General features: G+C 53.7%; 13 protein-coding genes across 13 annotated transcripts; 7 read left to right on the top strand and 6 right to left on the bottom strand.

Moving 5' to 3' along the window:
* The first annotated feature begins 475 nt into the window (after nt 1–475).
* On the top strand, nt 476–938 carry P170DRAFT_33783 (uncharacterized protein). The gene has a single exon (XM_024843385.1). The coding sequence runs from the start codon at nt 557–559 to the stop codon at nt 836–838; it is 282 nt and encodes a 93-aa protein (XP_024710448.1). The 5' UTR covers nt 476–556; the 3' UTR covers nt 839–938.
* Nucleotides 907–1,481, top strand: P170DRAFT_33352 (uncharacterized protein). The gene is made up of 2 exons (XM_024843374.1): nt 907–1,163; nt 1,220–1,481. The coding sequence occupies exons 1-2, from the start codon at nt 1,038–1,040 to the stop codon at nt 1,379–1,381; spliced, it is 288 nt and encodes a 95-aa protein (XP_024710447.1). The 5' UTR covers nt 907–1,037; the 3' UTR covers nt 1,382–1,481.
* A 99-nt stretch (nt 1,482–1,580) lies between these two features.
* Nucleotides 1,581–2,969, top strand: exg1 (glucan 1,3-beta-glucosidase; the record flags this gene model as incomplete). The annotated part of the gene is made up of 3 exons (XM_024852770.1): nt 1,581–1,651; nt 1,708–2,102; nt 2,185–2,969. 3 exons carry the CDS (start codon nt 1,581–1,583, stop codon nt 2,967–2,969), a joined length of 1,251 nt encoding a protein of 416 aa, XP_024710446.1.
* A 1,137-nt stretch (nt 2,970–4,106) lies between these two features.
* Nucleotides 4,107–6,647, bottom strand: P170DRAFT_33222 (putative C6 transcription factor Prf). Its single transcript, XM_024843370.1, has 5 exons — nt 6,103–6,647; nt 5,734–6,014; nt 5,156–5,675; nt 4,594–5,085; nt 4,107–4,532 (listed from the first exon to the last, which is right to left on the bottom strand). Exons 1-5 carry the CDS (start codon nt 6,391–6,393, stop codon nt 4,227–4,229), a joined length of 1,890 nt encoding a protein of 629 aa, XP_024710445.1. The 5' UTR covers nt 6,394–6,647; the 3' UTR covers nt 4,107–4,226.
* A 128-nt stretch (nt 6,648–6,775) lies between these two features.
* On the bottom strand, nt 6,776–8,703 carry P170DRAFT_374685 (mitochondrial 54S ribosomal protein uL2m). The gene is made up of 2 exons (XM_024845296.1): nt 7,326–8,703; nt 6,776–7,254 (listed from the first exon to the last, which is right to left on the bottom strand). Exons 1-2 carry the CDS (start codon nt 8,430–8,432, stop codon nt 7,153–7,155), a joined length of 1,209 nt encoding a protein of 402 aa, XP_024710444.1. The 5' UTR covers nt 8,433–8,703; the 3' UTR covers nt 6,776–7,152.
* Nucleotides 8,704–8,848: 145 nt separating this feature from the next.
* Nucleotides 8,849–9,784, top strand: P170DRAFT_33190 (uncharacterized protein). Its single transcript, XM_024843369.1, has one exon. The coding sequence runs from the start codon at nt 8,988–8,990 to the stop codon at nt 9,552–9,554; it is 567 nt and encodes a 188-aa protein (XP_024710443.1). The 5' UTR covers nt 8,849–8,987; the 3' UTR covers nt 9,555–9,784.
* Nucleotides 9,721–11,851, top strand: P170DRAFT_33187 (B-type cyclin nimE). Its single transcript, XM_024843368.1, has 5 exons — nt 9,721–9,816; nt 9,875–9,952; nt 10,075–11,322; nt 11,381–11,519; nt 11,580–11,851. The coding sequence occupies exons 2-5, from the start codon at nt 9,944–9,946 to the stop codon at nt 11,675–11,677; spliced, it is 1,494 nt and encodes a 497-aa protein (XP_024710442.1). The 5' UTR covers nt 9,721–9,816; nt 9,875–9,943; the 3' UTR covers nt 11,678–11,851.
* Nucleotides 11,852–12,497: 646 nt separating this feature from the next.
* On the top strand, nt 12,498–13,571 carry P170DRAFT_461077 (HIT-like protein). Its single transcript, XM_024851997.1, has 3 exons — nt 12,498–12,798; nt 12,909–13,026; nt 13,168–13,571. The coding sequence occupies exons 1-3, from the start codon at nt 12,523–12,525 to the stop codon at nt 13,431–13,433; spliced, it is 660 nt and encodes a 219-aa protein (XP_024710441.1). The 5' UTR covers nt 12,498–12,522; the 3' UTR covers nt 13,434–13,571.
* P170DRAFT_461076 (NAD-dependent histone deacetylase SIR2) lies at nt 13,568–17,600 on the bottom strand. The gene is made up of 10 exons (XM_024851996.1): nt 17,283–17,600; nt 16,887–17,197; nt 16,272–16,826; nt 16,033–16,212; nt 15,854–15,979; nt 15,246–15,428; nt 14,194–15,083; nt 13,915–14,120; nt 13,736–13,860; nt 13,568–13,678 (listed from the first exon to the last, which is right to left on the bottom strand). Exons 1-10 carry the CDS (start codon nt 17,527–17,529, stop codon nt 13,631–13,633), a joined length of 2,871 nt encoding a protein of 956 aa, XP_024710440.1. The 5' UTR covers nt 17,530–17,600; the 3' UTR covers nt 13,568–13,630.
* A 115-nt stretch (nt 17,601–17,715) lies between these two features.
* On the bottom strand, nt 17,716–19,217 carry P170DRAFT_461075 (ACL4 family protein). The gene is made up of 2 exons (XM_024851995.1): nt 18,509–19,217; nt 17,716–18,449 (listed from the first exon to the last, which is right to left on the bottom strand). Exons 1-2 carry the CDS (start codon nt 19,060–19,062, stop codon nt 17,804–17,806), a joined length of 1,200 nt encoding a protein of 399 aa, XP_024710439.1. The 5' UTR covers nt 19,063–19,217; the 3' UTR covers nt 17,716–17,803.
* P170DRAFT_483905 (RWD domain-containing protein) lies at nt 19,198–20,346 on the top strand (the record flags this gene model as incomplete). Its single annotated transcript, XM_024853911.1, has 2 exons — nt 19,198–19,658; nt 19,712–20,346. The coding sequence occupies exons 1-2, from the start codon at nt 19,553–19,555 to the stop codon at nt 20,344–20,346; spliced, it is 741 nt and encodes a 246-aa protein (XP_024710438.1). The 5' UTR covers nt 19,198–19,552.
* A 628-nt stretch (nt 20,347–20,974) lies between these two features.
* On the bottom strand, nt 20,975–22,084 carry P170DRAFT_470556 (uncharacterized protein; the record flags this gene model as incomplete). Its single annotated transcript, XM_024852769.1, has 2 exons — nt 20,975–21,957; nt 22,027–22,084. The coding sequence occupies 2 exons, from the start codon at nt 22,082–22,084 to the stop codon at nt 20,975–20,977; spliced, it is 1,041 nt and encodes a 346-aa protein (XP_024710437.1).
* Nucleotides 22,085–22,365: 281 nt separating this feature from the next.
* On the bottom strand, nt 22,366–23,249 carry P170DRAFT_432673 (E2 ubiquitin-conjugating protein MMS2). The gene is made up of 5 exons (XM_024848316.1): nt 23,123–23,249; nt 22,979–23,058; nt 22,779–22,904; nt 22,642–22,721; nt 22,366–22,585 (listed from the first exon to the last, which is right to left on the bottom strand). The coding sequence occupies exons 1-5, from the start codon at nt 23,193–23,195 to the stop codon at nt 22,525–22,527; spliced, it is 420 nt and encodes a 139-aa protein (XP_024710436.1). The 5' UTR covers nt 23,196–23,249; the 3' UTR covers nt 22,366–22,524.
* Nucleotides 23,250–23,388: the final 139 nt, after the last annotated feature.

Below are 23,388 nucleotides of genomic sequence, written 5' to 3'. Positions count from 1 at the left end.
GTCTGGGAATTCGGCGGGAATCCGGACCGGAGGTCTTGCTTGACTCTTTTGAATCTCCCCTTGCCAAGTCTGGGTCTGCCGGGCCTCGAAGGATCATCGGTCTTGACACTGCTCCATAGACTGACTACGGAGTACCATTCTAAGAGATCGATCTGGATGGAGAGTCCCCCCTCCCTTGCAATGTCCGCTTGCCGTAGATCCCAATCTGTACGGCCTATCATCTGCTCGATCGTGATGCCATCGCTACTAACTTTCCTAGCCAGGCGCAATGGCACCGCCAACGAATGCAGGGGCAGAAGGTGGCTTTCTGCATCAGTTTCGGACGATTGGGCCTATGGGGCCGATGGCATTCGGAGTCGACTTCGGTCTCATCTTGTCTCTCGCCCGAAACTGATCAAGCACACGTCGGCTACCTCCTGGGCCTGTCCAGGCTCCAGTGTTTGCCATTGAAATATGATTGATTTACCCAAATCCGGAACTTCTACGGAGTACCTGTCGTTTCATCACTTCTCTAGTTCGTAGGACCGAGGACTCGGGGACGTGGCACATCCACACCATGCAGCACCGGGGACCCTTTCGTATTAGTCACATTCTACATCGCTCTGTTGCGTCGAGATCAGCATTATTATTATTATCAATCCCTGGGTTGCAGTGCCTGCGCGGCATTCCAGTGAAGGTGGCAGATCTAGATCGGAGTGGGTCACGTGGCAGCCTCCGAAAGCGGCCGTCGTCCTTCGCTTCTTCGCCTCGTCTCTTCTTTCTTTCCATCTCCATCTCTCGATCGCTTCCGCAAGCAGAAATAACAGCTGACCGGCTTGAATGTCGGTATGCGGAGTAGCTTCATCACATCCATTTACTGTGACTAGTATGATGATTTACGGTGGGAGAAACTACTATACTATACTTCTTTATGATGGTGTGGATCAAAGCATCCGGTTTGTAGCCAACTCGTTGGCTTGAACTAGACGACAGCAAATATTCTGAATAGAATAGAGATTCTATTCAATCATATTCGCCGATAAAATGACGAGATAGTTATGGCATGGGAAACGGCCCCGTTGGGTTCGCTCCTACCCCGGATACACATCGACGATCCACAGATTCAAGTCTGGCAGGATTCTCGAGTCCCCAGAGAGTTTAAACTGAACTCTGCGCTCGTCAGGGTGACTTCATCCCACAATGAGCGGCTCCGCGTGAACTGAGCTAAGCGACCTGTCAGATTGACATGGTGGCCTCGACGGTTCTGGGAAAGGGGAGAACCAAAGAAAGAGAGAGACTGGCACGATTTTGCCTCTTACTATTGCATTGTTCTTTTATCCCTATTGTATTCTTGGCAGGTCTTGCTCCTACGTTGTTTCTGTTTTCGGCGCGCCCTTATTGAAGCTTCCTCGACAATCGAGATCTCTGAAAGCGGCCTGTTTCGTGCTGCTCCTGCATCCGGCTCAGTCGATTCTAGAAGACGCATATTTCTTTACTTATACGGCAGCGACTTCCATTCCATGAGACGCAGAATTTCGTCAACTTCATTCTTTCTTTCCCAGCCTACAGATCATTGCTTTTAAGGTATTTGTGTTTTCGGAATGTTCTCCAAGATATCGCCGAAGGCGCTTGCGCTTTCTTTGCTGGCCGTCAGTGCACAGGCTGCCCGTGTGTGAGTGGTCTACTGGAGAATCTACTGTATCTAATGTACGCTGACTGTTTCTCAAGTCGCCTGCAGTCCCGTGCGGCCTCCTTCGACTTCCACACTGAAAAGGTGCGCGGTGTCAACCTCGGAGGTTGGCTTGTGTTGGAACCCTGGATCACGCCTTCGATATTCGACGAGGCCGGCGATGGTGCCGTCGATGAATGGACCTTGACCGAAGTCCTGGGCAAAGATGGGGCCCAGGCTCGGCTTTCGGACCACTGGAACTCTTTCGTTACGCAGGACGATTTTGCACGCATAGCTGCGGCGGGACTGAACCATGTTCGAATTCCTATCGGATACTGGGCTGTTGCGCCGATCGATGGAGAACCCTACGTCGACGGTCAGTTGGAACATCTTGACAACGCAATCTCTTGGGCCAGAGCTTCTGGTCTCAAGGTCTTGGTTGATCTGCATGGTGGTGAGTCTACCGGTTCCAAAACGAACAAAATAGTCGAGCAAGGTTTCCGAGGACACTGTAAAATCGCTAACAATGCTACCAGCACCGGGCTCTCAAAATGGCTTTGACAACAGTGGACGGAAAGGCCCTGTCAACTGGCAGCAAGGAGGCACAGTTGAGCACACCCTTGAAGCCATCGATGTCTTGGTCAAGCGTTATGCTCCTGAGGATGATGTCGTGAGCGCCATTGAGGCCGTCAACGAGCCCAATGTCCCCGCTGGGGTGAACGAGGTCGGTCTACGTGATTACTACGATGAGGTTTATGACCGAGTCCGTGAGCACAACGCAAATACCGCAGTTGTCTTTGCGGACGGTTTCCTGCCCGTGGAAAGTTGGAACGACTTCAGCGTTGGCGACGAGAACACAGTGCTGGACTCCCACCACTACCATATGTTCGACAACGGCCTTCTTGCTCTGGACATCAACAGTCACGTCAACAACGTCTGCCAGTATGCGCACCAGCACCTGCTGGCCTCCAACCGGGCTGTCATTGTCGGGGAGTGGACCGGTGCTCTGACTGACTGTACCAAGTACCTCAACGGAAAGGGGGTCCTCGCTCGATACGACGGAACCTATGCCTCCGACACCAAGTTTGGTGACTGCGGGGATAAACACCAGGGATCCGTGGCGGATCTTCCCGCCGGGGATCAGGAAAACATTCGACGCTTTATCGAGGCCCAGCTGGACGCCTACGAACTCAAATCGGGCTGGCTGTTCTGGACCTGGAAGACCGAGGGGGCACCCGGATGGGACATGTCGGATCTGCTTGAGCACGGCGTCTTCCCCGAGCCTCCCACGGACAGAAGATACCCGAACCAATGTGCCTAAGCATCGGATTTGCGTGCCAGAGCATATTGGCGAGAATTGATGTTCTTTACTTTCGTTTCTACCTTTTTTTTTTTCACCGTCTACATAATTCCGTCTGTCGTTTCCGTTTTCTTTTGTTCCGATTTCCTACCGACGAGGGATTGACTTCGTCTTGCTAACATCGATCACAACTCCTTAGTTCTTAATTGTTTCCATCTATTTCTAATGAATTATCCACAGTCCAAAAAGACCCACATCGTAGTTGATCCCATCAAGGGTCAGGTTCAAATACAATAAGATAAGATAAAATAAAGGTTCTAGAGCCACGAGTGTAGTGTGAGAAACTTGTAATAAAGTGGGGGGGTATCTATGATATGTATAAAAATTTATGGAAAGAAAAGAAAAGAGAAGAATAGACAGCAGACGTTCTGCCCTCTACCCATGATTCCGCCATGCATCCCAGTTTCCCGAGGCCAGAAGCTGGGCCCACTGCGCGTCGCTGAACGAGTCCATTCCTCCCGTCGTCATCTGAATCGCATCGACGCTTGGATCCTGAGAAGGCGCAAAATCCCACGCCGAGGGCATGGGCATTGAGCCCTCCGATCCGGTCGAATCGAGCGGCGTCACGATCCCCGTGGTGGGCGGGTACCCTCGACCCGGATACGCGATGTCCATATACGGACCGGGGACCATGTCCTCGAGCGATGACTGCGTCATCGAGGCGTTTGGTTCGAGCGGGTTAGTGGTACTGGATGGGTGGGGACGTGGGTGTTGTTGATGTTGATGTCGATGCGTAGGCTGTGGCTGTGGCTGCGAGCCATTCGGCATAGATGGGAATTGTGGGTGTCCGTTGGGAGGCGGACGGTTCAGCGTCACTCCTGGGTCTCCGGGAATGGCGCCGTTGCTGTCATTGTGCGTGGTAGTGGTGGTGCTGTTTGTGCTGGCGTCGGTGAACCCGGGCGAGAGGTCCATGTCGAGGGTTGCGCCTCCTCCGCAACCGGTAGGGCCTGTGCCGTTCCTCGAAGGCGGGATATACATATTATTAGGAAGAGAGCAGGAGACGGAGGCTATGTTACCGGGGAGGGGACGTTGTTTTCGTCGACTAGGGAGGGCCGTGGGCGCGCGCGCGGACGCTTGACGGGAGTTGTTTGAGGAGGATGGCGAATCCCCTTCATCGGGGGTTAACGTTGTCCGTGAATGCGGACAGATGGATGTGAGAGGCTGGGTGTCTGGTGCAAGTTCTTCGTCCGAGTACTATATGTTTTATGTCGTTGTTAGTTACACGAAGGATTGGAGAGCTCGTTTGTTGGACAAAGGATGATCAGTGCTTACCGTACGACTGGGCGCGCGGCGAATCTTTTTCAATGGTCGGGGTCGGATATCGTCGAGTGCGGTGCCCTCGATATCCACGTCAAGCTGAACCAGGAAGGACTCGGTCAAGGGGTTCTTCTGTTTCAGTGCACCCAGAGCAGAGAAGAGGAATTGTAGAGAGGATCGGGCGGCAGAGTCATCGGAGCGAGACTTGAGGTATTGTACAAACACCCGCGCTGCGATATAGACGCAGAATGCCATAAACGGGTTCATCTAAAATGGATTAGCTGTCTTTCCGGTCGTCGTTCGATCATATTGAGCTGGGCGGGCTTACAATCGTCAGGTCCATGTGGCTGATCATCTTCATGATGTTGGAGATCTGGTCCGCAGCAACTATGCATCTCCGTTTGCTTTCGGTCGCGATCTGCTCGGAGATTTTGTTCTTCTCCGCCTTGAATATGGCGGCCTGGTGAAGGCATATCGTAGAGGTATGGATCGCCATGTTGCAGAAAATCACATTGGGATCTGCCACACCCGCAGGCAGGCGAAGATGGTTTGGCATGGCCAATGCGAAATGGAGCAAGATGTTATCGTGCGACCGATGTCGCTGCCAGAACACCCCGTTCAGATCATACTCGTTGTCTTGTGGATCGGGGCGATGGAGGTGGGAGAGATTCCGGCCAAAGAGGTACGCCATGAAAACAACGCTTCCGAACGGCGAGAGCGTGGGAATACCATCGCCGTCCACGATATCGCTGACACTCCCAGTCTGCTGCGGCTGGCTTTTTACGAATGCTTCTTCGCTAGCAGGCAAATTGGTCGTGATCTGTTGGCTTCTTGGTTAACGCATTCGTGTATCTGATAGGTAGTAGGGGGGAAATCTGGAGTCAACTCACGTCTCGGTCATCGAACAATACGGGCCATCCAGTTCCCACGCTGGCGAACCGATCAACGCAGTACGCCATCCAGAAGACCCTTCGTCGCTCCTCCTTTTCCGTCCAATCGCTGGTGGCTGGGAGTGATTGTTTAACTCCGTGGCCCAGCCCATCTATTCGGTTCAAACCCAACATGAGTGACAACCGTGAAGCTTTCCCAACGCTCAGCCAAGCGCGGGGGAAGCACATCATTCTAAACTCATAGGTACCGATGAGTAGCCATGTCTGACAGCATGCCAAAGACAAGACACCCTCTCCAAGACCTTTCATCTCCTCCAGTTCGGCGTATTTGCGAGCCCGCTGGTAGAACAGTTCGTGCAAGTTATTGTACTTGTCAGTGACAGACGCAGCATGACTCCATGTGATGTATTGCAAACACACGGGGGGTCGAACATTTGGGGCCAGATCCATGGCCGCCAAATGCCTCGGCCGGTGTAATACGGGGAGGGCGGGGTGAATTTTCTCAAAATAGATTTGGTTCCTGTCAAAGTATGAGAACCCAATGCCCTTCTGGAGCGGAGATTGGGGCTTAAACATACAGTTCATCAATGACTTCTCGGGCGGGGAGAGGCTCCTCGAGCCCCAGACTTATCATGTCCCATGCGAAATTATGAGAGTCGCGTACGGGTGGCGGCAGATATATTTGGCCCGGAAGAGGATGATTTCCGGTCTGTTCTGGAGGCGATATAGGTGCACTCGTACCATTTGGTAGAACAGTTGGCTCGGGTACGCTTGTCAGCTCGCTCGGAGCCGGAGCACTGAAATCGTTCGTTTGGGGCAGAGGGGCTCCCCCTTCTTGGGTTTTAAGTAAGGTCTCGACCTGAGCTTTTAACAAAGAAGATAGCGTGGTCAGTATCCGGCCATGTATGGGAGATGGAGATGAATGGCATTCACCCACCCAAACGTGCCTCCAACTGCTTCACATAGCCCCGCTTCGGACCGCTCTTTTTTCGGACTTCGTCGTAGGCGCATTCATGCCCCAATCTCGCACAAGTCCCGCAGCTGGGTTTTCTGCCGTCGCATCTCAATTTTCTCCTCCTGCAGACAACGCATGCGATACGTTTTGGGCGGGGAACGTAGAAGCCATCGACATCGCTGTGACCCGCCGCCGCATCGAGATTCATCGAAGCATGCTGGGAGTGCAACGCAGAAGTGTGATTGGAAGACGGCTGCGACTGTTCGTCGTAAAGATCCGCCATGGCCTTCGAGGGAGAGATGGTGAAGAGGCCGGCGATGGCAGGTGAAGGGGACGTAATATTTCGAGGTGGGACCGGACGATGAGTGGGAACGCAGCGTTTCAAGGCTTAGAGGCGCCAGACCTCGGTGACGAGAAGAGCAAAAACGGCCGTCAACATTTGCCAGGAGAATACGAAAGGAGCGAAGGCAGCAACAAAGCGCAGTTGAGGGTCGAGGGGGTGCGAGTGACGGCGTTGAAAGCGCATCGTATACGCTGATCGGCCGATCGAATTGAAGTCCGTCGGCAGCGCCACCGAAAGGCTAAAGTCACGTTGCGAACCAGCCCCGTTTGGGGGCTCAGCCATCTTTGGTCCTCTACTTCATCTTCGCTATTTTCATGTCTACGAAATCTCCCCGTGTGAGCATGACCTATATTCTAATCCCATATAATACAGTAACAACGCCACGGAGGGTCGGAGAGAACACATAAAAAAAAAAGGCCGAGGAACCAGAGCAGCAAACTCGCTCGTTCTCCCTCTTTCCTCCTCTCTCTCTCTCTCTCGCTCTCTCAACAGACCCCAAGGTAACGAGAACATCTTTCTGAAATAGTACAAGTTGAGTACACATCTCTCATCTCCGCGCACGTCTCAGGCTAAAACAAATGACAAGAAATTTTGGGAGAAGCGTCGTGGCAAGCAGGAAGTATACATATTAGGAATCGAATGCAATGAAGAAAATGGAAATGAAATGACACGAGAGAAACGATGGCATGTGCGATACCTTTAGCTGTAACCTCTGCGACGCTTGCCCTGGTTGCGCACTCGGGGAACAACCACGTTCTTGTTGACCTTCCACTTGGGCCGGGTTTTCCAGCCGGATTTCGCCTGGGACGCCAGTTAGCAGTCTGCCGGTAAACAATTGGGGACAGAACGAAAAGATGTAGAGCAATACGTACCGGGAGACCCCAAGGACTCTTCGGGTCAACGTTACCCTTGGATTTACCACGTCCACCACCGTGGGGATGGTCAGCCGCGTTCATCGCCAGACCACGAACGGTGGGACGGATGTTCAGCCAGCGAGATCGTCCGGCCTTTCCGATCTGGCTATACTGATAGTTAGGGTTACTGGCAACTCCCACGGTTGCGCAGCAGTCCTTGTGGATCAGGCGGACCTCACCACTCTGAAGCCGCAGAGTGATGTGCGTAGCAAGACGCTCCTTCTTTTGCAGCTCCCGCTGGGAGACCTTCTTGGTCTCGGCACCCTCCTCCGGCGTCTCCTGTTGACCCTGGCTGGGCGAGTTGGTACCCTTGGCGATCACCGTGGCAAAGGTACCCGCGCTTCGGCACAGCTGGCCACCCTTGCCCGGTTTCAATCCGACGTTGAAAATCGACGTCCCGACGGGGATCATGTGCAAGGGCAAGCAGTTGCCTCGCCAGGCAGTTCTGGCGGCCAGCACACCGGGATCCACGGCGCCACCCATGCTGTTCCACAGATCTTGCGGGATACCTGGCATGTAACTCTGCACAACGTCCCCGGCTCTCATTCCCTCGGCAGCCAGAATATAGCTCAGCTGCTTGGTCTCTTGACTGCGGACAAGTGCAATGTGAGCACTCCGTCCGGGGTCATGTTCGATGCGTTCGACCAGGTGCGGCCCGGGGGCAGCCCGGGCAAAGTCCACCACTCGGATACGGCGCTTGTGACCACCACCACGATGCCGAATCGTCACTCTTCCGGTGTTGTTACGGCCACCTTTGGCATGGCCTCGTTTCGGGAATGTCAACTTCTGGACCGGTCGTCCCTTCCAGAGATGATCGTTGATGGGTCTCCGCAGATGGCGGACACCGGGCGTCCGGGGCGTATATTTGCGGATGAGAACGCCGGTATCGTCACGGGTGGGTGGAGGAGCGAAGGCGATACTAGGATCGAAGGTCGCACTCGGAGGTTCTTCGGCGGAGGGCGCCTCTTTCTCCGTGATGACCGTCGAGTAGGCCCGAGACGAGACGGAGGACAGGCATCTGAAGGGAAGCCGCAGGCCGGTCAAGGCCAGACGAGGTTGAAGCATGATGGATCAATGGGATGCAGAAGAGATTCCGAGATCAATTGACAGGTGCCAGCTCCAGACACGGTGCAGCGCACTTGCAAGATCGAAGACAGGAAGATTGCGAGATGATCCAGTCGATTATTGCTCCAGCATGCCGGATGCAACCAAACACACGAGAAGTCAGATAAAGTAAGACGTCGCCTCCAGAGCAACGCAAGACTCCCGATAGCACAGCCCGAGAGTGGTCGAGATACGCGGCGGCGGATGTCGGCAACCAGCGACTTTGATGCTCTCCGGACGAAAATGTCTTTGGCTCCGGCGCGCAGCTGTGGCTGGGCAGACAGTCACATGATCCCGGGTCTGGCACCGCCACATTCTGAGGCTGTGGCGCAGGTGCAGGTCACGGGACGGCGCGACACGGCAACACGTCCCGGGCGATACGCAAAAGCGTAAAAGGGCCGAGGCGTTGCCGGGCAACGCGGGCGTCTTTTTGTTTGGGCGATCGTCGTCTCGCGCGCACTCCTTCTCGGGCGCGACGGCGTCTTGCGTTTGGCACCCTCAGGCATCCATGACTCCATGACTCCCGCACTTCGTCTCGTGACGGTATCAATACCTTCTCTGTCGTGCATTTCCGCAGGCAGTCGCCCTCTCTCCGTCCCTCTCATACGTACGGATACCTCAGGCCGCCCGCTGATTCCCTACTTTTCCCTCGTCTCCCCCCTTTCCTTTCCTCCTCTTCATCTCCCTCTCCCAGCCTTCCTTTCCCGCTTCCCTCCTCTCTACCCTCCATCGTACATAATTCTAATACTACCTTACCCCTCGAGGACTGTCAATATCCTCCTGCTTTTTTGGGTCTTGCATATACACCGCATCACCAGTGTACAGCCGTTAAGAATCCGCGAATCCACGCGACTTGACCGGAGTTGTGCTGTGGGGCATCATTTCCCAGCTTGGCTGATTTCCACGCTAAGACTAGGGCCAAACATCGTCTTTGCCCTGTCAAGTTTACACCTTTCCCTGCACCCAACCTCCATCATCAATCCTCTGTTTCTTCGAGGCGATCCCACCCCCCCGGCTTCACCACCCTCAACCCTCGTCATCAGGCTGCCTCTTCGCGTGTTTTTGTTTATACTCATCGATTGACACGTGCAGTATCACTTTCTGTACAGATTTTCTTATTACAGCGGTGACTGGCGCGCCCGGAAACTTACGTGATTCGGGTCTTTTCAAGATCCGACCTCCAACGTCAACAAACTCATATATGCCCTTATTTTAAAGCCGTTCCACGCCCAGTCTTGTGAAATACCTGCCAGGCCTGCTTTGGCAACCTTGCATAATACCTTGTTGCTCGGGGTTGGACAAGAATTCACGCGTGGTACGTGCATCAGCACCTTCCTGCCCTCAGGTATTTGGGCTCCACCGGAGTAATTTCCTTCGGAATGCTGACGAGTTAACGAATGCAGTAATTATACTGTCCTATTTACTTTACCTCCTTTCCACCCATCCCTTTTACTCTTCCTTCAGTTAGTATCATGCCTCCGGTAAGCTTTCCTTGACTCTGGGGGGGAACTAAGACGCGTCAGAACTCAGATGAGCCCGTCTCCTCGATTGGCATTCGTTCGTTCCTGTCAAATCGACGGCCGCTGAATTAACCATTGTGCAGGCTCGGAGTCTCCGTACGCGGGGTGCGATGAACGAGAACGACGAGAACGGACCACAGACGCGTCTGACACGGGCCAAGGCCGCTGCCATGTCGGCAGGAGATGCTCCGGCTGCCAACGCCGCGAAGAAACCCCTCCAGACTAAGAAGGCTGCCACGTCCACGGCGACGGGCGGAGTCCCCAGAAAACGCGCCGCCCTCGGCGATGTGAGCAATGTCAACAAGGCGGACAATGGGGAAACCAAGGAATCAAAGAAGTCTGCAGGCAGCAAGGTCGGCTTGACATCCAAGGCCACGATGCAGGCCGGAGGCGTCCAGAAACTCAGCCGCAGCAACACGACGCGTACTGCTATGGGCGCCAAGGACGCCAACACTAAGAAGCCCGCCGTCGACGCGAAACGCCCCGGTAGCGGATCAGGAGTCGGTAGCGCACAGAAGAAGCGGTCGGCTAGCCAAAAATCGATACCGGAGAAGGCGCTGCAGCAGGAAGAACCCCCACGCAAGAGAGTCGACGTCGAGAAGCTCGAGGCCAAGAAGGCCGCCACGGAGAAGGCCTCGACGGTGAAGGAGAAGGTCGAAGTCTCCGAGGAGATCGTGGAGAAGGCTGACGTGCCCTACGATGTGGAAAACCTGGACGAGGAAGACCTGGACGACCCTCTGATGGCCGCCGAGTACGTGGTTGAGATTTTCGATTACATGAGACAACTCGAATTGGAAACGCTACCCAATCCCGACTACATCGAACACCAGCCCGACCTTGAATGGAAGATGCGCGGCATTCTCGTCGACTGGCTCATCGAGGTCCACACCCGCTTCCGCCTGCTTCCCGAAACGCTCTTCCTCGCCGTCAATCTCATCGATCGATTCCTTTCTGCCGAGGTCGTCGCCCTTGATCGCCTGCAATTGGTCGGTGTCGCTGCCATGTTCATCGCGTCCAAATATGAGGAAGTCCTCTCGCCTCACGTGGCCAACTTCAGCCACGTCGCCGACGAGACCTTTTCGGACAAGGAGATCCTGGATGCCGAACGTCATATCTTGGCCACCCTCGAATACAACATGAGCTTCCCCAACCCGATGAACTTCCTGCGTCGCATCTCCAAGGCAGACAACTACGACATCCAGACGCGGACCCTTGGCAAGTACCTGATGGAAATCAGCCTGCTGGACCACCGGTTCATGCAGTACCGCCAGAGTCACGTGTCGGCCGCTGCTATGTACCTTGCTCGTCTGATTCTGGAGCGCGGTCCTTGGGTAAGTCTGCTGCTATGTCCCGAATGCAGAAGTTTATTCTAACACCTCATACCTTTAGGATCCAACTCTTGCCCACTATGCTGGATACGACGAAGAAGAAATTGAGCCGGTCTTCCGTTTAATGATTGACTACCTCCACCGCCCCGTCTGCCACGAAGCTTTCTTCAAGAAGTACGCCAGCAAGAAGTTCCTCAAGGGTAAGTGCTGACTGTCTGGATCTCATCCGTTCCTGCTCCCTTCTAACCATCGTCCTCCAGCTTCCATCCTTACGCGGCAATGGGCCAAGAAGTACCATCACCACTACATTGACAGCTCCCTCTCCGAACCGTACAACTACATCAAGGATCATGAGTAAATGATCACGACGCGTGTTTGACGGCACTCCGCTCAAATCGGCGTCCGTGGCAGGGTTACTCAGAAGGAGTTGATTGATTCCATATGTTGGCATTTCTTCGTTTGTGATGGTATAAAGCACACCTCTTGCATATGTTTACGACGGCATTTCTTCATTTCAGTTGCGGACGTTGGCATTGTTCAATTCTTCCGGGGGCGTCAGGGCGCTCTTATTGTCTTTTTTGTGATTTTCTTTCTGCTCTTCCCTTCTCGTTTTTATTCTCGTTGACTTCTTTTTCTTCTCTTTTTGGTAGTGTCCGGGCTGCATTACACTTCTTTCTTCACCCTCCCATTTTCTTGTCCTCTGTTCTTACTTCAGGCGTCGGATTCTCCATGGTCGGAAATGGCATTTGCAGTTCTCTTTTTGGTTTTTCACTCTGCTTCTATGATCGACCTTTCTCGGCCCATCGGGGTTGTTTCTGATGGCGTTTCGCTTCTTATATTCGCGACCAACTCCACGCTTTTCCATGTCTGAGATCATGGCTTCTGGAGTAGACGATGTCGCACGGCCTGTTTCTTAATGACCCGTGATGCTTGAAAGCGTGTTGAGGATAATAACCCGCCAGGGTTATCAATATTCGGATTAGTCTACCAGCGAGGATAGAGCGAAGGACTTATTGTAATGTGCTTTTAGGGAGATTAATTTAACCACTGTTGAGACTTTTCGGTTTGGTTGTGTTTTTGAGTCATTGATTGGTGTAGACGCTGAAGTGGCCGCTGAACCGAGGTTCCCCGACTTGCCTTCCCGCGTTTCCACTCTTCATACTTCCTCTTTGCATTATTCTGTTTCTCCCATCATCCTTCATCATGGTCTCGCCATCATCTGCCTGTCCTTTCTGTAATATTGCGAGCGCATATCCACCAGTCGCACCCTCCGCCTTTCTCAACCTACCTCATCCAACATCCACCGCCCCGTCGCCGCTACTACCCTCGAACCCAGACACCCAGGCGCATCTCATCCTATCTACCCAACATGTCCTCGCTTTTCTCGACATCATGCCCCTCACCAAGGGCCACATCCTTGTCGTTCCGAGGGAGCATCATGAGAAATTAGCCGATGTGGGCGTCCGAATCAGTCGAGAAGTACGTTTGTATATCCTGTCGAACCATACCCGGATTCAATCAGCACTACCACACACAGTAGCCATTCAGCTTCCGTACAGAATAGATAATTGATTAATACCATCATTTAGATCGGTCAATGGCTCCCTGTTATATCCCGTGTCGCGATGCGGACCCTCTTCGGCGAAGAGGCTGCGTCTGAGTCTGGTTCGAGTTCGCGTTGGAATTGGAACGTCGTGCAGAATAACGGTATTCCTCTTTTTCTTCCTTCACTTCTCTTGCTCTTCATCTTGGACTATACGCGATTGTGCTATATACAGTCAGATACAGGGTATATGCAAGGAGAGGCGGACAACGTTCGACGCTGACTGACATAATTACAACGAGCAGGAGTGAGCGCTGCGCAACTCGTGCCCCACGTTCATTTCCATGTGATCCCCAGGCCGGCAACGAATGCGCCGCCGAGCGGTGGCAAGGTGAGTTTCGTCATGTTTGGACGGGGCCAGAGGGACGAGTTGGATGATGAGGAGGGGGAGGCGCTGGCGAGGCTGTTGCGGGAGGATTTGGCGCGGGAGGTTCAGAGGGTGATGAGAGAGGAGGGTGTGGATTTGAATGGGCAGGATGGTGAGGATGGGAAGGTGTTGGGGAAGTTGTGATATGTTGCTTTGATGTCTTTTGCTTGCTCTCTCCCGTTTTCTAATCAAATGGATGGCCTTCTGGTTTGGGAGCTTGGGAGATATACATTGGTAGGCGTTGAAGGCTGATAAACTCGGTTGGAATAAATTTTGATATATTTTGGATTGCTTCTATATCTCATGCAGTACAGCTTATTTTCATCGTTTCATTCATATCTTCATTGCGTTGCGGGGCTTTCGGCTCCCGTCTTGTTCCTCGCGAAATACTAGACATGGATCATTAGATCGATTCAATGGACACCAAACGGAGGATGCTAGCTCACCTTTCGTCTAAAGGCGTTCAGGTCGTCGGCGCTGATTCCCTGGTCATCGCCCTTCTGTCGCCCGAGCGATACGTCCGAGACTTGGCCTTCTGGGAGCCTTCGGTAGGTGATAAGTCGACGGGCCCCTTTTCGGTCTGTTAACATCCGCCTCGAGATTTGAATGTGTCTATGGCACTTACAGTTGTTGAACGGTTGCACCGAGACACTGACGACCTCCAGGTTCTCGTGCATCGGAATCATCAGCTTCACGTCCTCGTCACCAGATGTCGGCATCCACATGCACATTCGCCCGTCTGTAACGAGGGTCTGCGAGGCGAACTCCAAGATATCGTGCAGCATTGCCTCGAAACCGTACGGTTTCTTGGGAGCGATGTAACCTGGTCGACTATAGGCAGATGTTAGACACAATCGAAGGACCAGGGAGCCAGTACTCGGTAAGAGTCTGATTGAATACATACTAATGAGCCGGTACACCGTCAATGACCACCTCTTCCTTGCCACGCCCATCGCGAGTTCCCAGAACCCGAAGGCCCTCGCGCACGCCGTAAGGCGGATCACAAATGATGCCGTCCAAAAACGGGCGTTTGAGCAGGGGCGTATTCGTCAGATCCGACGTGAACGCATCCACGAATTTGCTCGTCGTCCCATACTGCTTAAAGTTCGTCGCCACCCCAATCGGATCCCCTTTCTTTCTCTCTCGGCCGCGAAAACTGCGCGGGTCAATATCCGAACCGCATGTCAAGGCTCCGAAGTGCGCTGCCGCCACACAGAAACTCCCCGTCCCCACGAACGGGTCGTAGAAGAGTCTCCCGGGGTCCGCATGCGCCATGTTGGCCGTGACGAGACTCAGCTCGGCATCCATGGACGTTGTGCTGATATAGCGACGCTTTTTCAGATCATACCGGTTGATGATGTCCCGATGGCTGTCTGCAATCCAACGGCCGAAGTAAATATGCTTGGGGTCCAGGTCCAGCTTCTCCGGGCGCGGCGCATCTGGATACTTCACGGCGGATTCCACGGCCGAGAGATAGTCCTCGTGGACCCAGAAGTCATTGTCCGGGTTCTTCATGCGGATGGGGCCCGTGAAGGCCATGAAGGAGAAGGACTGGATGATGCTGCGTCTCTCCTCCATGCTGCGTTTGCCGCTGAAGGTCTCGAAACTGAAGCGGAACGAGCCCTCCTTGAACTCGCTCCAGCGGTGCTGCGTCCGCCTGCGGACGTCGGCGTGCACTTCATCGTAGTTGGCGCCGTGGCCCCAGAGCTCGAAAATATCCTTGACCAGGATGCTGCGCGAGACGAGCTTTCTCGCAGCTGCTTCATCAGGGATTCTGATAATGCAATATGGTGACTGGAAGAGCAGTTAGCGGTTGATACATATCTCTCGGATGGGTTGGATGGCGGGGTGAAAATATCTCCAAGGTGGGGGTGCGATGCGATCGATGATCGATGGATGGGGATGGGAACGAGTGCCACAGTAAAATTATTGAGGCAGAGAAGCATGAGCACCTACAAACTGGTCATAAGATAGGATCTCCAACTCAATGCCGGCCAGAGACGCCAGGGCTTCAATCTCCGGCCGCCGGAAGGTCTCGTGCGCTTGAGCGAAGCGGATCAGGTATTCCATGGCGATTGCGTCCACTAGGCCGGACTGCAGCCCTGAAGATTGAGTCGTTGGATCTCGATCGATACGCGTCTAAAGAAGTGGATGGTGGTCTCGTCTAAGATGCGGTTCTGGTGGGGAAGAAGTTGGAAGGGAAGGTTTTTTTTTTTTTTTTTTTTTTCTTTTGACGTCGCCGGAAAACACCCGCGTTCTTCTCCTTTGAATGGCCACGAATTGCTACAAATCTCAGTCACTCCAGGTAGATTTAGTGTAAAAAAAAAGAAAAAAGAAAGAACTCGGATTCGCAACGGTAGAAAAGCCAGTCGCCTTCTATCAAAGTATTTGCATCTAAGCAAGAAAAGTTCATTCAAATCTCATCCAACCCAGAAGTCCCTTGCAAAATAAACCGTCGAGATACGCCGTCCCTGAATACTAGAGATCGCCCTGACAAAACACCGCCGCTATGCGCCAACAACCTTAAACACATGTCGTGATTCATATCCTTCCACCGGGCTCACCTCGACCGTCTCGCCTGGGGGAATCATCTCGTGCTTCAACTCCCAGCCAGCTCGGCGAGAAAGCTCCGACACCACCACGTCGCAGTCCCCTAACAGGTCGATATCGAAGCCCGTGTGCGATACAGGCTGGTTTATGGTCAGCTCCGGCTTCACCGTGTCTTGAGATGCTCTGGACTTACGGTTCGAGAAATGTAGATCTGGGGAACGGTGCGAGGCAGCACTCCCGGCACTTCCGCCACAGGAGCCACCTTCAACGAGGTCCCAATGACAATCACCAGATCCACCTGGTCACGATCATGATGGAGTAGGCGACGGCCGAACTCGTCCGGAAGATCCTCGCCGAAGAAGGTGATGTCGGGCTGATATTGTGTCAGCCGGATAGAACGCAAAACAGAACACACAGCATCTGAATACATACCTTCATCACACCCGGAGTGGGAATCTCATAATCCTCCTCTTCCGAGCTGTCCTCGCCCTCGTTCTTGCGGCTTTTCTGGGTTCCGTTGGTGCTGCGCTTGCGCTTCATGCCCTGTGTCTTCATGGCATCCTCGGCGATCTTCTGGCGGCACACCGTACATTCAGGGATGGCCCCCTTTTTGATCTCGTCGAAGATTGCATCGCCCTGGACCTGGTACTTGCATTTGACGCACGTGGCGGACGCAAAAGAACCATGGCATTGGACAATCCTTTCGGGAAGCACACCTGCATTGGCCTCGATGTTGTCGATGTTCTGGGTGTAGTTGGTGAGGAGCTTTCCCTTGTCCTGCAGCAGCCGAATGAACCCGTGGGTCGGCGAGTATTTCTTCTCAGTAGGTAGGATGTCCTTTGCGATCGAGAAGAAGATACTGGGATCCTCGCGAAAGACCTGGATGTCAAAAACCTCCTGCGGGTCGTTCAGGCCGAGATGCTCCAATTGCGAGTAGAGTCCAGTGTCTTTCGATCGGAAGTCCGGAATACCGAGACTCGTAGAAATCTAGAAAATCGGTCAGCGCATGTCCTTCAACGCCGATGTTGTTCTATACAGAGGACTCACGCCGGCACCCGTCAGCACGACGATATTCTTGGATTCTTGCAGCAATCGGACCGCATCCTCCACCGTATTGTACTGGGGCAGTTTCTGGCGTCTGGAGAACTCCCGCGAGATCGCAATCGCTAGCAGAGGATGATAGGCCTCGTCGGGCGCGCCCTCGAGGAACGACGGGGGCAAGATGCCGAACGCGGTGCAGAGCTTCTTCGCGGTCACGGCATCCTGGCCAATGGTCTCGCCGACAAAGGCGGCCTTGCCGATTTCATGGAGCCGATTTCGAAAGGCGACGGCCTCTTCCAAGGTGCAAGCATCGGGGACTAGATCATGCCAGACGGCGTGGAGTGAGCAGGGAGCGCGACCAGAAGACGGGGGCGCATGGACCAGGCCATCAGAGAAGCTTACCTCCATCGCGCAGCTGATCATCGCGAAGAACCTGGATGGCGTCCTCGTAGAGAGACTGGGTCTCCCACTCGTCGCCCGAAGCGTCGCTATCGGACTCGTACTCGGACTGAGACACGTCGTTCTCCACCGCGACGACGGTTTCGGTGAGATTCGCCTCGTGGACGTCCGCGGAGGCCATCTGGGCGGCATCCACCTCGATCTTCTGCAACGACGAGGTCTCCCCGCGGGGCGCTGGTAGCGGGTCCATCCTGACAGGAAGAGCGGACACTTTCCAGCAGCCTCGAAGACAAACAAGCCTTTCACTCACATCGGGCGATTTGCCACGCATCGGTCCAGCTGCCGGGCCAAATTTGGCTCTGCGACTGTCCGAAAGCGGTCGGCCCGGGGGTTTTTCCGGTCGCTATCATTGGTTCTCTATAGTTATGGTCATATAGTCCCTTGTATTTTCCTATGGACGGTCGTAGATCTATTCTCGGTGCATCTTTTTTCAATTGGTATCATGTCATAACATCCCGTGGTCCTCATGAATCCGCCATCTCGTGGTCCCCGTCCGACTCGGCCTCGATCTCCTCATCTTCCCAGTCCTCGCCCTCTTCACCTTCCTCGCCTTCCTCCTCGTCCATCTCCTCCCCGAGTTCCTTGTTCATTTCCTGCACCAGCTCCGTGGCGTGCTCCTTCAGCCGTTCGTCCTCGTACTGGAGCACTTCGTAGAGCGCCAGACTCTGCTTGAGCCATTCCCGGCTGGCCACCAGCGAGGCCTGTCGTTTCGATTCGGGGGATTCGTCTGCCTCGGCATCCTTCGGGGCCGCCTGCTGCTTCTCCGCCAGAAGATGGAGGCACCACCCTCCCAGATACCATGCTTCCACGCTCTGGTCATCTTCCAGGATCAGACGCTCCAGAACCTCCAGTGCCTCGAGTTCCATGGAGACCTCCATCAGCAGACGGGTCAGACTGATTCGGGTCGCAAAGTCCGGAATGGTGAGGTCGTCGGGAGGCAGATCCTTCCATATCGCCAGACTTCTCGTGAGTGCGTCGCGGGCGTCGTCTGTTCGCAGCTGTGAAATCCGGATGGAGGCAAGGGTCTGCAGCACTTCGGGCGCCTTGGGGGTGGCCTTGAGAGCTTCCGTAACTAAGAATTCGCACCGGCTTTCCGCATCTTCCTCCCACCTGTTTATCGTCAGCAAATCCCAACCGTCGACAAGCAACGGGGCGCTCGGGCGACTTACGAAAGGTCGGTCATGTAGATCTCCGCAACGCCGCACAAGGCATTGGCCAGCTTCCGTTTCTTTCCGTCCAACTCAATGGCATTCTGCGGGCCGGCATTGGCCTCCAGCTGTTCGATCGTATGTCGGAGGGCAGACACGCCCTTCTCAAACCACTGCACACTGTCTTTCCCTCCCGATTCACTCAATTGCGCCAGCCATAAGAACTTTTCAGCCCCGCCGCCCTGGGACTCGGGTATCGTACCGGCCGGATCCAGCTCGACCGCACGCAAAAACTGCTCCCGGGCAACGTCGATGTCTCCTAGTTCGACGTAGATCTCGCCGACCAGGTTCAGGGCGGAGAGCTGAGCGGGCGAATTGGCCGGCGCATTGTCGAGGGCCTGTTGGGCTAGCCCCAGCGCGCCATCTGCCTGTCCCGTCTGAAGGAGGATTGTCGCTTGGTCGAGTAGCTTCGAAGGGTCTTCGTTCATTTTCTGTTTCGAAACGGAGCCACCGGCGCTGAGAACGGACTTGGATTTAGAGGTCTTCTTCTTTTTCTGAGGTCTGGGTTTACCCATGATATCACCGCCGGACAGAGAGAAAATCTATGAATCGAAAAAAAATTGCAACAAGCAAACGTACTATTCAGTTTCCAAGAATAGGCAATCGGAGGAGAAGAATCTGACTCAAACCGCGTATAGAAATATATATAAACGGGGAGGGGATGTTTTGTTGCAGGACGAGAAAAAAGAGCGGATTTCCTTTGCGGGTCGAACATTTTGGGCCGATTTCTTATCTGTTTGTGCTGTTTGCATGTGGGCTGCAAGATTCAATGGACTCGCCGGCCTGAAGTCCTGCAACTCTCGTCCCCAAAATCATCCCACGAAGGGAAGCTGTTGTCGCCGTGCATTTTTCTCGTCTTCTGTCTGTGAGGAGACACTGAGCGCCTTTACTTCCTGCACGCTGCACGGTTGAATCCCTTTGGCCGCCGAATCCCTCGCACCCCCAGTCCCTCGTACCCCTCCATACTACAACCTGCCATCCGCACGGCGGCATAATCGACGCAAAATGGGCCGCGAAGACCAGATCGAAGAGCGCGAGGTGCTCGACTCGATCTTCCCGGAAGAAATTACAGGTGAATACAAGAACCCCAAAGAAAATATCCACGGCAGCGGTTCGCCCGCGCATCAGAATTCCCCCGCTAATTCAGATCCGTCACCTCTCTAGACATCTCCGACACCGCATACCGGATATCGATCGCTCTCGAAACGCCCGAGAATGACGTCGAAGAAACGGAGCAACCGGTGCTGGTGCTGCAGGTGTCCTACCCACCTGACTACCCCGACGTGGCCCCGGAACTTGACCTTTCCGCCCCTCCCAACGCGCCCAAACACCCGCGACTAGATATCCAGGAGGATCGCGACCAGCTGCTCGAGACCCTGCAGCCGGCCATCGAGGAGAACATCGGGATGGCGATGGTATTCACGCTTGTGAGCGCCTTGAAGGAGAGCGCCGAGCAGCTCATGTCGGAGCGGGTAAACGCCGTGCATGCGCAGAAGGAGAGGGAAGCCGCCAAGGCCGAGGAAGAGGAGAACCGGAAGTTCCAGGGTACGGCGGTCACCAGGGAGTCGTTCCTAAAGTGGCAGGCGGGCTTCAAGCAGGAGATTGAGGACGAGGAGAGGCGACAAAAGGAAGAAAAGGAGGCGGACGACAAGAGGTCTAAGACGAAGACGCCGGCGAAGGAGGAGAAGAAGATGACGGGTAGAGAACTATGGGAACGCGGATTAGCTGGAAAGGCCGACTTTGACGAAGATGAGGAGGATTCTATGCCGCCTGTGGAAAAGATGAAAATAGCTGCGTAGGAAGTCGGCTCTTGAGTAAGGGTTTCTATTTTATTTTCTTCACGAAATATTCAGTTCTTACGTTTCAGCGCTATACAGCAAGTGCGGTCAATGTAAATACTTACTACTCCGGAGAACTGGGGAAACTAGAGATTGGGATTATATGTGGTGACTATGTACATTGCTTCTCAGGGTAACCCTTCCAGGAGTCGGGTAGAGTCGATAATATCAGCAACCTGGAATAGATCAGACAGATGCTGAACCAATGGCGAGCCAGTCCTCCAATGCCTTCTATATCAAATCTAGATGCACGAACAAAATATTGCGTGCTTTCGGGGCCCGAGATTTGAAGATACAGTCTCAAATCTGCTCTTTGCTCTGTCGATTGAAGGCAAATGCTGATGAGCTGTGACCTAACAAGCTGTGCGAGGAGGCGGCATTTAGGGACTGTTTCGCCTACCATGTAGGCCTCGTATGGAGGACCGCATAACAAATGCTCCTTCACCCAGTGTTGCGACAGCGCCGTATACCTCTGATAGTTCGAACTGCGTGTTCGCCACGTACCAGATTTTGCAGGCGCAAATAGAAGCAATAGATGAGCTTCAGAGAGCACTTAATCTAGTCTGACTGAAGTATCCACGCCAGACGATCAAGAGTCCGTGGTGACCTTCTCTTGCTTCTCTTGCTTCTCTTGCGTCTCTTGCTTCTCTTGCGTCTCTTGCTTCTCTTGCGTCTCTTGCTTCTCTTGCGTCTCTTGCTTCTCTTGCGTCTCTTGCTTTTCTTGCTCTCTCTCTTTCGCTGCCAATTCGCGCTCAGCGAGAACGACCTTCCACATTTCTTCGGCTAGCTCCCGACTCTTCCTATCCGCATCGCGAATCCGATTATTGACTGTCAATAGAGCATCCTTAATCTCCGTGGTCCATTGGCCATCGTCTTGATCCTCCGTCGATTGGCCCGTCAATTGGTCCCAGTAGTCTTCGTCCTTGCCAAAGAGTATTTCCGTCTCCAGTCTAGTGCGACGCTCAATCCAGCCCCATCGCCTTTCGAGTTTGGACCTTAGCACGCCACTGAGGTTCTTTGGCTGGGGTTTCTTGATGCGCAAAAATGGAAGCCCACGCGCACTGACGAGCACAGGAACTCGGCGCTTGCCACTCACAACGGGACGAGGGCGGGAAAGTATAGGTTCCGTATCTGGATGACGAAGGGCAGTGAGATCTTGCTGACGTTGGGATTCTTCTTTCTTAAGTTGCTTCTTTGTCGGAGGTTTAACGGGCGTGGCTTTCACTAATTTACTTTGCTCCGCGATCTTCCGCTGTTGGATCGATTCGGCTTTTGTGATGAGGTCTGTAATACGTTGTGCGTCCCGTTGGTTCCCATGGGCAGCCGAGTGCAAGAGGTCGAAGGCCTGCATATCAAGAAAAGAAAGATTTGAGCCATTGATCAACTGAACAAGGAAAAGGGATGAGTGTACCTCGTATCCAGCCTTCAACGCATTGATGGTTTGAGATGGGCTTTGAAGGCTCTTGTACCTTCGAAACCTCTGTTTGACGAGGAATCTAGGGGTCTTGAGCTCGGGAATTGTGGTTGGTAATTTGGCACATTGTCGGAGGAGCCCTCGGTAGAGAGCTAAGCCTGGAAGATGAGACCTTCGTTAGCTTGCTTTCCCTCTAGGATACGTACAGTACGCTGGGGGGGACTTACAGGCAAAGCGATGAACCCCAGACAGTTTGGGGACAACTACTTTGTGAAGCGCCATCATTTTGGAGACCGACTGGACCTTTGTTGGCGGAAATGAGCAGATGCCGCCGGCGGTCACGTGCCGACACTGTCATCGTTCCGTGCCTCGACCAACGCTCTCAATTTACGTCTCTAATGTGCTGGGGATTCTAGAGGGTTGTTTGTCGTTTGTCGCTCATGGTGAGCTTGGCAGTACCCCGCCCAACATTACGAAAGGAGCAGGCTTCGCTTCTCAGAGAAGGTATGGAAGCAAGAAATGAGATTCTAGGTTGTGATATATTTGAAGCTAGGCTTCAGAAGAAACCACGCCATGCCCGCCATAATGCATAGACTGTACACGCTCTAATAAGCCAAGGAAGCAAGAAGTAAATGAACCTGACGCAAAAACCAACCATAGTACTCCGACTCTGGGTCCCGGGCCATTTACAAAGCGAGTTTTGTTTTGTTATAGTTTATTTTTCTTTAGAAATTCGATCCCTCCGGAGGCTGAGGGAGCTTCTTATGTTGCGGAAGGGCCATATACCTAGGAAGACCGTGAGTTTGATAGATTCACCATGGATCATAGAATATACTACTCACCTTCTGAGCTCCAACAGGATAGTCTCCATGGTGTTCTCGCGCTTCCATTGGGCAAGGCACGGAAGCTTCGTCGGGTCGACCTATACGGGTATAAGAATCATCACTCTGGCATTTCCAGCAAGCAAGGGTGTTGTTACCTTTCCGGTTCGGGCATCAACGCAGGGCAGATTCACACGCGAGATGAATTGCAGGCTTGGAGGGTTGTCGGGGTAATCGGGACCACAGTGGATGTTTACGCTGTAGATTCGGTTCTCATGGACACTCTGTAGAAGGTATATGGGTCAGCGAAGGCTGGGATGTGGAATAATTGTAACGTAGGCTTAGGGTGTGAACGAACATGAGGAGGGCCAAGAATGGTTCCATTCCAGTTGCTCATCATCATATCCTCTCCATCTGCCAGACCGTAGGAGCAGGCCTCTGGGAGCGTATCAGCATATCTATAGCTAACGATTGTACAGACACTGGGAAGGGGGGGCTCTACCAGCACCAAGGCCCTTCTCGCCCTTCTCTAGCTCCTCGAGGAGTCTGAAGTTTCTGGGGATTTTAGCGCCCATGGTGAAAAGGTCGGAGGGTGGTATTGGGGGAGTATCGACAGAGGGGTAGACCGGGGAAGGGCCGGGGTGGATGGTGGAAGAGGGGAATCTATAAACGAGGCGAAGGAGGGGCACCGTCGACGTTATCCCGCCTGGACGGACTGGCGTATCGCCCGGTTTCCTGCAGACCGCGGCACGTGATGATAACGGGTGA

The sequence above is a fragment of the Aspergillus steynii genome, assembly GCF_002849105.1.
Source record: "Aspergillus steynii IBT 23096 chromosome Unknown P170scaffold_1, whole genome shotgun sequence".
NCBI lineage: Eukaryota > Fungi > Ascomycota > Eurotiomycetes > Eurotiales > Aspergillaceae > Aspergillus > Aspergillus steynii.
The sequence above is the reverse complement of the archived record's forward strand: the minus strand, read 5'-3'. Positions and strand labels throughout refer to the sequence as shown.